Source organism: Microplitis mediator, chromosome 9 (genome assembly GCF_029852145.1).
Source record: "Microplitis mediator isolate UGA2020A chromosome 9, iyMicMedi2.1, whole genome shotgun sequence".
NCBI classification, from domain to species: domain Eukaryota; kingdom Metazoa; phylum Arthropoda; class Insecta; order Hymenoptera; family Braconidae; genus Microplitis; species Microplitis mediator.
Genome location: NC_079977.1, coordinates 4,170,471 through 4,183,747, shown reverse-complemented (window position 1 = coordinate 4,183,747; position 13,277 = coordinate 4,170,471). Strand labels below are relative to the sequence as shown.

The window sequence follows — 13,277 nt, the reverse complement described above, 5'->3', positions numbered from 1 at the left end:
CTCTAGCCTTAATTACCTTCATTATTACAGACATCGAATAATGAACGTGATGTGATAAGTCGACGTTAAATTTATTTATTTTCCTATTGAAATTTTGTTTAATTTTTTTTTTTATTTATTTACATTGACACCAACAATAAATTTTATTATAATCGTCGATGGATTAATGGTAAAATGCACCAGTTCATACTTTAAGTATTTAAATTTAAAGTATCATTTTTTTCCCTCGTTTTTTTATTAATTATCTATTTTATTATTTTATTCTTATCCTTAAATTTATTAATTATCCAATAATTTATCAGTTACCACTACAACAAAATTCTACACGAATATAAAATTATAATTAAAGTAAAATAATTCATTTATTCATTACATCAATTTTTTTTTTATTTTTGTATTTCACTTGTAATTTTTTTTAATTAATTAATTTAAGTTACACTACAATTTTAAAAATTAATATTAAAATTTAATTGAATGTGAATTTTCTTACTATGGTAATTTTTTATAATTAAATCACGTGGTAATTAAAAAAGAAAAAAAAATAACAATTGTTGATTTAAAAAAACGCGGAAAAAGCACAAATATATTTACAGTCTAAAATAAATTTATTATTATTAATTTTTTAGTATTTTGTTGTGGAATTCTAAATTGGCAGTTCGGTTGCTGCAGTCTGTCAATTACATATTTATTTAATTAATTATTGTTATTATTTAATTAATTAATTAATTAATTAAATTATTTATAGTGGTATAAAAAATTTATAATTTATAATTGAGCGCAATGGTTGCACATTTACGAGATCATTGCTCTGTGATGATATAATAGCACAATAATTTATAATTTTATGATACTGAAGTTAGACGACGTCTTATAATTTTTTTTAAAATGATAAATTCACTAGTACTCTGATCAGGGAACTAGTGCCCGGTCAGGAAACGAGTACCTGATGAAAGAATTAGTACTCGATTAGGGAATTAGTGCCCGATTAATGAACTAGTACCTCATCAAGGAATTAGTACCTGATCAGGGAACTAGTACTCGATTAGAGGACTAATACCCGATTAGAGAACTAATACCCGATCAAAAAACTAGTACCCGGTTAGAGAACTAGTACCCGGTGAGGAAACTAGTGTCCGATTAGAGAACTAGTAATCGATTAATGTACTACCTGATTTATGAACTAGTACCTGATCAAGGAACTAGTAGCCGATTAATGAACTAGTACCTGATTAATGAACTAGTATTCGATTAATGAACTAGTAATCGATTAATGAACTAGTACCCGATTTATGAACTAGTACTCGATTAATGATATAGTATTCGATTAATGAACTAGTACCCGAATAATGAAATAGTACCCGATCCATGAACTAGTCCCTGATCAAGAAACTAGTACCTGATCAAGAAACTAGTCCCTGATCAAGAAACTAGTACCCGATCAGGGAACAAGTAACTGATCAAGAAACTAGTACCCGATCAGAGAACTAGTACCCGATCAGAGAACTAGTACTCGATTAAGGAACTAGTGCTCGATTAAGGAACTAGTACACGATCAGGGAATTATTACTCGATTAGGGAACTAGTGCTCGATTAAGGAACTAGTACCCGATTAATGAACTAGTACCTGATCAGAAAACGATAAATTTAAAAAAAAAAAATTGCACATGTAGTTTTTTAAATTTTGAACATGTGCATATTTTTTAATTTTCCATTTTAATTTTAATTTTTTTTTAATTAATTTGTTAAAAAAAAAAAAAATTCTAGTTGTCTACTAAATTCAGAATCATATAATTTTATATTTTGTTAGTTGATTTATTTTATGGATTTTATTTATTATTTATTTTTAATTAATTAATTGTTATTATTATTATTATTATACGCAAGATATATGAATTTATAGATAATAATAATCAATATTTTTATCTTAAATCATTTAATCATCTACTGTATAGATAATTTTTAAATTTTGCTCACACGTGAGGATTTTATTTATTAATATTTTGATGACCGTCTTTTTTTTTGTTTCCAGGCTGCTATTCTTTCTTTCAAATCGATATCTGGAAATAAAAATATAACATTAGTTTTTGTAATTATAAAATATAAATTTATATTAAATATATTTTTAATGTGTAGTTAAAGAAAGTTTATTAAAGTCTTGATACCGAATTTTTCGTATCTAAAAATTAATTACACAAAAAAAAAAAATAACTTTAATGAAATAAAATAGAATATCTGAGATTTTAAATTTTATGAAATTTATTCACTTGAAAATTAAAAGTTTTTTAAAACTAAAGTATATCAATGTTGATTTATATTTCATATTTTTTATTGATTTGAATTTTTAAAGTAAGAAACTCAGTACCCGATCAGGAAACTAGTACCCGATTTATCAAATAGAGATATACAAATAAGGTTTTTTACCCTATGTATAATTTTTTTTAAATGTAACCAGGGTGGCCACAAAGAAATGATTTCAAAATTCCCTGATATTTCCCAGTTTTCCAGTAAAGTTTTTCACATTTTTCCCTGATTTAGAAATTTTATTCGTATCATTTAGATATTCAAAGTTTTTATTATATTTTCATTTTTAATAATTTAATTTGATAATTAAATCATAAGAGAAACCAGAAAAAATGGCAATAAAATAAATTAATATTGCCTACTTTTGATTATTCGATGTTAAAAATGTATAAGTTAAAATATTTAATAAGAAATTTTATAATTTAAATAAATTCAAAATACACTGGTTACAAAAATTAAGGGATACTAAAAAAATTTCAAATCTTTTAGTAATTTTCTCCAGTTTGTAACTCGAAGGAAAATGGTCGTACAATAAAAACAAAAAGTCAAACTGTAGCTTCAAGTGTCTAGTTTTCTGATCTGGGTCTTTAAATTTTTTTATTACTCACGGTTCCGGAGCAATCAAAAATCAATCATAATTATCGAAAAAAATTTATTGAAGCTCGAAGACCGTTTTTAAGACGAGCAAAAATTTTGTAAATTTCTTTTTCGATAGTTTTCTTAGGATTACTCCGGACCCGCACATAATAAAAAATTTAAAGACCAGATCAGAAAACTAGACACTTGAAGCTACAATTTGCTTTTTTTGTTTTTGTCGTATGACCATTTTCCTTCGAGTTACAACCTGGGGAAAATCACTTTAAAATTTGAAATTTTTTTAACATCCCTTAATTTTTATAACTAATGTATAATTTAAAATTTTTTAAATTTTGAACTGTTACAAATTCCCGGATACTTTTCGAAATTCCCTGACAATTCCCGGGTGCATTAAATTCCTTGATAATTCCCGGTTCGTGGCCACCCTAATGTAATTATTTAATAATTAAATATATAAATTAATTAGTATTAAAATTACCTGGCATAAGCATGTCTTCACTGAGTGGCTGCCGGCTAAATGGATCTGTTGAGCTATTCAATAAATGCCTAGTTATAACAGCCTTGTCCATTATCATACCGGAAGGTAATTTAACAGGATTTTCCATCAGCGTGTCCATAAGCGGATCACGGAATTCATCCGGTGCATCACCATAGTCTTCTTCCCGTGCAAGATTTTCACGCGCCTTAACTGCAGCGCGTTCTGCCAGTGCCATAAATCTCTCGATTTCAGTTGCTGTTTTTATGTTCGCTTTCCCCAAACGATTCGCGGCATCAGTGAACAATTCTTTGGAAAACGATCTCTGAAAACAAAACATATATTTATGAAAAATATTCCAGCTCTTGAGCTCGTCGTTTAAAAATTTTAAACGTTATTTTAAATTCAAAATAAAAATTCAAATTTACCTCATCGCTGGCTAAAGCAGCAGCAAAATTATCACAGTCAAGATGTAAGTAAATGTCAATCAGTTGCCCCAGCAAAGTGCGGGGTTCCCACCCATACTTGGTCGGCTTTTTAACTTTCAAATCTTTGCACTTGGGGCCGCAGAGTTGCTTCAGATTAAAGTTCAGCATCGCGCTCAATCTGCCCACGAGTTCCGGCCGCAAAAACGGCTCCGTTATTTCCACAGTCAGGTAATGAAACATCGAGACCGTCTCCTTAGCGAGCGTCAGATACGACCTCGCCTGTCGTTCATCAGCAGTAAGTTGTCTTGTCCTCGACTGCTGCTGCTCATTCGACATCGCGGACCAGTTCGACTTATCGGACATCAGTTCCTGGACTTCGTGGATGCGCTTCAGTGACTCCAAGCTCTCGTCCAGCAAAAACGTCGTGTCGTTCATCAGCATGTTGATGAATTTAACAAACTGCTTGCCGTTGTTGCTCTCACTTATTATCGATCTCCGGTGCACGGGGCTGTCCCACATCGTCTTTAATATCAAACTTATGTGATATCTTATGGAAAATTTGTCGTAAAACTCCGAGCTGGATCCCGTTGTTTCAACGTCGGTGTAAAACTTCATGAGATAAGAAGCCAAGTGGGTTTTGGTTATCGGGTGCGACATCACTCGGTTATGCAGGATGTCGTTGCGTCCGTGACCACTTGTGCTTATGACGAAAAGTACTTCTATTATCTTAGCAATGAGATACGGGTTTCTGATGCAGTGCGGCGTGCAAATGGTGACCAGCAGCCAAGTGATCAGCGCGTTGTCGACATTATTAGCGACGACAGAGGGACAAAACTGCAGCGCGAAGAGCAAAAATTCCGCGATGTCTTCGACGTACCACTCGGGCAATGCCGTGAATTTGTTTGGAATTTGTTGGGGCAACGGCAGTGACGGCGACATCGGGTTCCCGTTTTCCGACGGCGTCAGCAGACTCAGGAGAATTTCAGCGACAGAGCAGTAAAAGTGGAGCGAACGTCGCATCAGGACTGGATCAATCAGTCCGGCATCAGCGCAGGACTTGGATTTGCTCAGACGCTTGAGTTGTTGCTTCCAACGTTTGATCAGTTCCTTGTTGTGGCCAGCGTAGGGCGCGTCCTTCCACGAGGACTCAGTAGCCTGCAAATCGTCCAGCATTTTCTGCAGATCCCGTAGCGCGCGTAATTTACGCCTGTATTTTTGCAGCGCGGGCATCAGCGCAATGTGATGGCAATGCAGAGTCAGGAACCAGCATTGAGTTGGAAATTTAGCTTCCGTCCACTTGTGGCTTTTTTCTAATTCCTTCACCCAGTCGTTGCATTCCTGGGATGACAATTTCAGACGAGTGTCGTTTTTTATCTCAACAAAACTCGAGGGGTGGAATGGATACAGCGGGTCGACGGTATTGAGTTTTATTTTAACCGACAGCATTTGCAGTGTCGATAATAAATTAAGCATGAAGCCGTCACCCGCTAGCGCGAATTCTTCCGTTTGAATTTGCACGCGTTTCTCATTGTGCCGTAATAAAGTTGCTAAGTAAGCCAGCGTTGCTTCACGGCATGTACTAGTTGCTAAAATAGCATGAAATAATTTATGCAACGACGATCTCGTGTTCTCTAATTCCTGCTGCAATGTCGAATTTATTGATTTGTCATTCGTTGGATTCCCGCTGAAGAATTTTTCCGCGACCTTCGGCTGGTCTTCAGCGAAAACTGACACCGATAGGAAGGGACCGAGGAATGAGGTCCGCGTCAGCTCGCGGCCTACTGCAGTGGTCATGAAATCTGGCAGGAACTGGATCTGGTGGGTGATCAGTCGGCATATGGGCCGGATGTTGCCATGGGTACCGCAACGGATGTCTATTAGTTCTTCTAGAGCTTCGATGGGACGACGATGGGTGTTGCCAATCAGACTCACTTGTTGCATTGACATGTACAGGCCTTGGAGTAGTGGCGTAAATATTTTGTTGAATGTCTGTGGGTTTAAATGAGTGCGCGCTACCAGTTCATGCAGGAAACCACGTGGTAGAGTCTGTGCTAGAACTGGATACAGCAGCGGACTTGTGATTACTGAGGATGGGTTCATCAGTTTGTCAACTGGTACTCCAATTATTTGCTGCAGAACGAGACTCGCGTATTGAACACATTGGGCGCGTAGGGAAATTAATACTTCGGAAATTGGCGGGAAACTTGAACGCTTCGGGTTGTTTCGTTCCTCGAGTGCGGCACGACTGTAGCAGTCGACGAGATAAAAAAAACTACGGGGTTTGTTTTTATTTTCACTGGTGACCATCAAGGGAAGTCCGGCTCCTGATGATGATGCGAGTGATGATGTAGCAGCCGCTGGACTGACCATTGGACTTGTCTGACTATTGGGACTGTCTTCGCCTTCAGATAAGATGTCAATGGTTATGTCTTTCAGTGGATCTTCATTGTCGGTGAAAATTTTCAGGGCTTCCATGAGTGACTCGTTTATTATGTCGGTGTGCGACATTGTCCGTTCAAATGATGAAACGTTTGCTGATAGTTCCGGGAGAAATATTGTCTGTTCTGTTGGTTGCTTCCATGAGACGCGGAGGACACGAGATATTGTGCTGTGGATTTGGTCTGTTGAGACGTCGGCGCTGGAACTTGTGGTCTAAAAAAAAAAATTTAATTTAATGTTAGTGACTTTTTTAGGAAATCAACTTTGAAAGTTTAAATTCCTGACATGTTCACCCAAGTAGCGGACTTGACGTTCACTGGCGAGTCCAAATTACGGTAAATTCCCGTAAGTTATCGGAAATTCTCGATAATTTACAGCAATGGCGGCAATTTTGCGGCAAATTGTCGCTCGTTTGCCGCAAATTCACAGTAAAAATACCGCGAATTTACGGTAAAATGCCACAAGTTTACCGAAAATTGTCGCAACTTGCCGTAATTTTTGGGAATACTATAAATTACTGTAACTCGGATCCGCCAGGGAATTGACATTTATAAGATAGAAGTTTTGAGGCTGGTTTTTGATACAAGAATTGAGAAAATGATCAGAAATTAGTCACCGAAAAAATATCTACTTAAAAGACGGCATAAGTGATGACGGGACGAGATTTTTGCCTTAATTTTGAAATAGATGGTTCAAATCTTTAATATTACGGTGAAAATATTGGTCGAGTAAAAAAATTTTTTAAACAAAAGTTATAGGAAATTTAATTTTCTATAAAAAATGTCTCTTATGATTTTTTTATACGACCAATATTTTCATCGCAATTCAATAATTGAGGTTCATAATGAATGATTCAAAATTTGGGGAATTATGAAAATGTTAATTTTGAAATTAAGGTGAAAATATTGGTAGTATAAAAAAATCATAAGAAACATTTTTTATAGAAAATTAAATTTTCTATAACTTTTGTTCGAAAAATTTTTTTATACGACTAATATTTCCGCCGTAATACCAAAAATTTGACAACATCAATTATTAACTGTTATTTTTAAATCAAAGCAAAAATACTGGCCCTATCACTGATGACAAAAAGTAAATACAAGCAACTGTCAAATAAGTCATCTAAAAGATTTTTTAATTGAAATGACTTTTTTAATATGAAAAATTTCCTATGACTTCTGGGACCAACATCTATATGTCTTATTTATATAAACGTTAGGGTGGTCGTTGAAAATTAAATTTTCTCAGGCGCCCCATAAAAAGCTTCTTTTTAGTGAAAAAATACCTGGGGAATTTGGTTTTTTCTTTTTAAGTAAAAAGAACACGTGCCGCAGGATCAAAGTTCATTTTTCGATCCAATCGCGGTTTTTTTTAAATATCTCATGAAATATGCAGATTAAAGGAAAAAACCATAGGAACAATTTTGTAGGAAATTAAATTCTTGACAAAAAAGGTCTTGTTCATTTTTTTTATAAAATGCGTATTTTCGAAGATATTTTTAAAAAACTTTTTTTAGATCTGATGAATTGAGCGTTTTAAGGATTACAAATTTTGAAAATAACATTTTTCTAAGTATATAGAAACTACAATGAGCATTAATGATTGATATGTTATTAGTTACGAAGTTGTCTATATTTAAGAAAAAACGTTATTTTTAACATTCGTAATCCTTAAAATGCTCAATTGATAAGATCTGAAAAAGTTTTTTTGAAATATCTTCGAAAATACACATTTTATAAAAAAAATTAACATGACCTTTTTTGTCAAGAATTTAATTTCCTACAAAATTGTTCCTATGACTTTTTCCTTTAATCTGCATATTTCATGAGATATTTAAAGAAAAACCGCGGTTGAATCGAAAAATGAACTTTGATCCTGCGGCACGTGTTCTTTTTACTTAAAAAAAAAAAAACCAAATTCCCCAGGTATTTTTTCACTAGAAAGAAGCTTCTTATCGGTCGCCTGAGAAAATTTCATTTTAACGACCACTCTAATCCCCTTTGTGTGTAACTCAGAATGAAAGACGATTTCAGACTGCGGGTGATGTCAGCCTTTACCCTGGTCTAAAATCCTTTTGTTCCATCCCTTGTCACACAATATGCTATTCAATTAGTGATAATTATTAAAGAAATAATTACTCTAGATCTAGAAGTATGATCTTTGCGATCTTGTTCCTCGACTTCCATATTTTCGATTCCAGAATCAACGTCAATTGAAATGTTATTCGATTGCTTTTCGTTGGTTTCTTCGAAATCCATTGGAACTTCTTGTTCACTCGATGATTCATTTACCTGAGGTTGAGTCGGAGATTGTTGCTGTTGGAGTGATGGTGTCGGTAAATCTGGACAAGTTGATGGACCAGGTGAACTTGAAGATTCAGAGGCATTGTTCACACTAGATCCAGGTGGACTAACTGGAGCACTTACACTGGATTCAAGTCCAGCTAGACGTGCCAGTCGTCGTCTGCGCATCTAATAAAAATAAAATTATTATTTATTTAATTTAATAAAATTTTAATTGTCAATTATTATATTATACGGAAGAAATTTTGTTGGAGATCAAGTTCCGTGTCCCTAATAAGAATCCAAGGGAAAATAGATAGAGAAATTTTATACTCCGTCATTTATACAAAACGGTCTCAGAAATGGAATTTTTGGAGTAAATTACTATTCAAAATTGGTAAATTTATTTGGCGGGTTTCTAGATGCGTTCAAAAAATCAATGAGCGGAAATGGAAAATAGAGAAAACTGAGTCTGATAATTAAACTGTATGACTGTACAAGTTTATTTCTTTTTTTTTTCTGATGATCGTGTAAGCAGACAATTAACAATTTTCGAATTTAATTTAAAAAAAAAAAAATATGCACTTGTAGAGAATTTAAAAAACTACAGGTGTAACTTTTGGAAATGTTTTTATTTTAACAATTTAATTTAAAAGAAACTAAAAAAATGCACATGTAGAAAATTTGACAAACTACAGGTGCAATTTGTCAAAATATTTTTTTTTTTAATTTATCATTTTTACAAAAATTCAAAAATTATTAGACGGTTAATTTCAATCCTCAAGTAAGCAGACAAAATAATTTTCGAATTTTGTTTTTCAAAAATTTAATTAAAAAAAAAAAACTAAAAAAAATGCACATGTAGCAAAATTAAAAAAACTACATGTGCAATTTTTCAAAATATTTTTTTTTTAAATTTACCATTCTTACAAAAATTCTAATTACTAGACGTCAGCTAATTTCCATATCACAAAATTTCTCAATTGCGAAAGCGTAAAACAAATAAATAAATTATTGAGTCAAAAAAATTATCAAAATTAATTTTCTCATTAATTTAAAAAACATCAAAGCTTCAAATTTCACTAAACAGAATAAAACTCAGCTTTAATTAAATTACCCAACGTCACAGTAAAACATTTAAACATTTGTTGGCAAAACAAAATGTCTATTTTTTTTTAAAATAATTTATATAAATAAATAAACAATTTAAAAATTTGTATTGCACCCAGAAAAACATGAAACATTTATATAAACATAAAATATAGTTTATAAATAAACAATTGTCTCGAACAAAAGATCAAGAGTCATGATAAATATAAAAATAAAATCGTCTTTGTCTACAGGTTTTTCAGATGACTCGTAATTTCATAAACGAGTGAAGAAACAAAGACAATATTTTTAAAAACACTAAAATTTAAAAATACTCATATTTCAAAAATAAAATAATTCAAAATCAATAATAAAATTATTCGAGTAAATGAACTCGTGACAAAATGATAATTATTTTTAAAAATAATTTAAAAATCAAAGTGATAGTAACATTGATGATCATGACTTGTAAAGCAAACGAGGTTTCAATGTTACGTAGCATGGAAAATAAAAAAAATTTACTTACTTCCTCCCGACTTAATTCACTCATGATTAATTAATTAAACAGTTTTATTATTTTTTTAAAAACTACACTTTTTTGAACGAACAATTATATGTCTTGTTGGTGGCAATTGTCACTTAAAATATTATTATTTATCATGTGAAATTTTGTTTTACTAAACTCAGATATATCAGCAAATTGGAAAGTCACTTCACTTCATGCTTCTCTACTACATCTGTTTAAGTTTAGGCGTGTATCCAGTCTTTATAACTCGGTGACGGACGATCATCGCACCTGGCGGGTAATTTTGTTACTAAAATTAAAATTCAATTTAATTTTACTCCGGTTTCTTGGAATCAATTTTCTACTCGGGGATTTTCGGTTGTCATGAAAAAACAATGGAGTAATTTTTGTTTTTTTTTTTGATAATTTCAAATTTAAATCCTGAAGTTGGCGGTAAAAATTTTCATGTGATACTGAAGTTAGCTGACGTAGTAATTTTTGTAACAATGATGAATTTAAAAAAAAAATGTTTCGAAAAATTGCACCTGTAGTTTTTTAAATTTTCTACATGTGCATTTTTTTAATTAAATTTTTGAAAAACAAAATTCGAAAATTGTTTTGTCTGCTAACTTGAGGATTGAAATTAACCGTCTAATAATTTTTGAATTTTTGTAAAAATGATAAAGTAAAAAAAAGAAATATTTTGAAAAATTGCATCTGTAGTTTTTTAAATTTTCTACATGTGCATTTTTTTAGTTTTTTTTTCTTAATTAAATTGTTGAAAAAAAAATATTTCTAAAAATTGCACCTGCAGTTTTTTAAATTTTCTACATGTGCACATTTTTAATTTTTTTTTTTAAATTAAATCGTTGAAAAAAAACTATTTCAAAAAAATGCACCTATAGTTTTTTTAAATTTTCTACATGTGCATTTTTTTAGTTTTTTGAAAATTAAATTGTTAAAATAAAAACATTTCCAAAAGTTACACCTGTAGTTTTAAAAATTTTCTACATGTGCATATTTTTAATTTTTTTTTTTTTTTTTACTTAAATTTTTGAAAAACAAAATTCAAAAATTATTTTGTCTGCTAACTTGAAAACTGTAATTTTTAGATATTGAAATTAACGGACGTCTAGTAATTTTTGAATTTTTGTAAAAGCCGTGAATTTAAAAAAAATAATGTTTGAAAAATTACACCTGTAGTTTTTTAAATTTTCTACATGTGCATTTTTTTAGTTTTTTTTTTTTGAAATTCAATTGTTGAAAAAAAAATTCAAAAATTGTTTTGTCTGCTAACTTGAGAATTGTATTTTTTAGATATTGAAATTAATCGACGTCTAGTAATTTTTGAATTTTTGTAAAAGCGGTGAATTTAAAAAAAAAAAAAATTTTAAAAATTGCACCTGTAGTTTTGTTAATTGTCTACATGTGCATAATCGGATTTAAGCGACAAACTTAAATGGGATAAAGAATCAATAGATACAGACTTGTTAAAATATCATTTATGTATCTCAGTAATTTACACTTAAGGTAATCTCTGTGTCGAGACGATTTTATCTGGAAGAAGTAATAAATCTATTGTTAATTTGTCTGCATCCTAATGACTAATGTCATTACAGTCTCACAAAAGGATGAAAAATAATTTAGTAAATTACACTGTAATCTTATAAGTAGTTTTAGAAATTCCCCATTTCCGATGCCAGTAACTGATAAATTTTGTGAAAAATAATGACTTTTGAACAAAGCGTTAGCTGGGATATTTTTTCTATTTATTAAGAGATATTTTTCGATCGATTTCAAGAGCTTGACATTAAAATGTAAATAACTATAAAACAATGCGGAATTTTGAAAAACTTAATCAAAGATAATATGTAGGGGATAAAATTCTCTACAAAAAAGATTCTATGACATTTTGTGATAAGTCTGATAGTTTCGGCGGAAAAGTAAAAAGATCTCGAAATTTACTGGAAATTTGACTTCAAGCTCCAATAACTTTTGAACAGATGAATTTATCAAAAAATGATAAGAGACTTTTTTTTTAGAGCGTTTAATTCCCGACAAAATCATATTCTGAGCTTATCTGTACAATGAGTCATCGCTGGTATAAAATTCCAAACTTAAAATTTTTTTACCCATGTTATTTAAATGGGAAATAGACAATTGCGATGAGCGGCCTCTGAATATTAATATTAAGAGCTCGTCTTTTAATGGACATCTTATTTCACTCCCTGCAACTATTTAATAGAGGGTTTCGAGGAAAACAAATAGTCGATTTTTTAAAATCAGTCTAATATAGGGTAAGAGCACCAGTACCCAGCCCCTAACCAGTAGCCAGCCGGTCATATACTTTAACATTGGCTCAAAATATATATAGATATAATTTAACATGAGGTGGCTGGCTACTGGTTTGGAGCTGGGTACTGGTGCTCTTACCCTACATAAAATTATAAAATAATGAATAAAAATCTTTAAAAAATTTTTAGTCACCAACTAGGCTACGATAATTTACTGGGTCATATTATTTATTTTAAAAACTTATAAATTCAGTTCCCCCATAAATAAATTCCATCCAGGTGCGCATTTTTTGCTCGTAAATTTATAAGCAAACATTTTTTTAATCCGCTATTTGTAATGGCCCTTAAGTTAGCAGCCAATTAACAATTTTTGAATTTTGTTTTTCAAAAATTTATTTAAAAAAAAAAAAAAACTAAAAATATGCACACGTAGAAAATTATAAAAACTACAGGTGCAATTTTTCAAAATATTTTTTTTTTAATTTACCATTTTTACAAAAATTCGAAAATTACTAGACGTCCGTTAATTTCAATATCTAAAAATCACAATCCTCAAGTTAGTAGACAAAATAATTTTCGAATTTTGTTTTTCAAAAAATTAATGAAATAAAAAAAATAAAAATATGCACTTGTAGAAAATTAAAAAAACTACAAGTGCATTTTTTTTAAATAATTTTTTTTTTTTAATTTATGGGTTTTAATGAAATTCAAAAATTATCGACTAATTTCAGTATCCGAATTTTATGACCCTGGAGTTAGCAGACAATTAACAATTTTTTTTTTTTGACGTTAATTAAAAAATAAAAAAATGCACGTGTAGAAAATTTAAAAAACTACATGTGCAATTTTTTGAAATAATTTTTTTTT

General features: G+C 31.0%; 1 protein-coding gene across 1 annotated transcript; it reads right to left on the bottom strand.

Moving 5' to 3' along the window:
- Nucleotides 1-313: 313 nt before the first annotated feature.
- LOC130674519 (ubiquitin conjugation factor E4 B) lies at nucleotides 314-10,367 on the bottom strand. The gene is made up of 5 exons (XM_057479868.1): nucleotides 10,138-10,367; nucleotides 8,379-8,711; nucleotides 3,802-6,453; nucleotides 3,377-3,698; nucleotides 314-2,057 (listed from the first exon to the last, which is right to left on the bottom strand). Exons 1-5 carry the CDS (start codon nucleotides 10,159-10,161, stop codon nucleotides 1,993-1,995), a joined length of 3,396 nt encoding a protein of 1,131 aa, XP_057335851.1. The 5' UTR covers nucleotides 10,162-10,367; the 3' UTR covers nucleotides 314-1,992.
- Between the last annotated feature and the right edge of the window lie 2,910 nt (nucleotides 10,368-13,277).

What these genes read in the sequence shown, in the direction of transcription:
- LOC130674519 (XM_057479868.1), bottom strand. Translation starts at nt 10,161, where the DNA reads ATGAGTGAATTAAGTCGGGAGGAA. An exon ending in GTGAATTAAGTCGGGAGGAA is followed by an intron (nt 8,712 to 10,137) that starts GTAAGTAAATTT and finishes TATTTTTATTAG; the next exon opens with ATGCGCAGACGACGACTGGC. An exon ending in TGAAGACATGCTTATGCCAG is followed by an intron (nt 2,058 to 3,376) that starts GTAATTTTAATA and finishes TTTTATTTCCAG; the next exon opens with ATATCGATTTGAAAGAAAGA.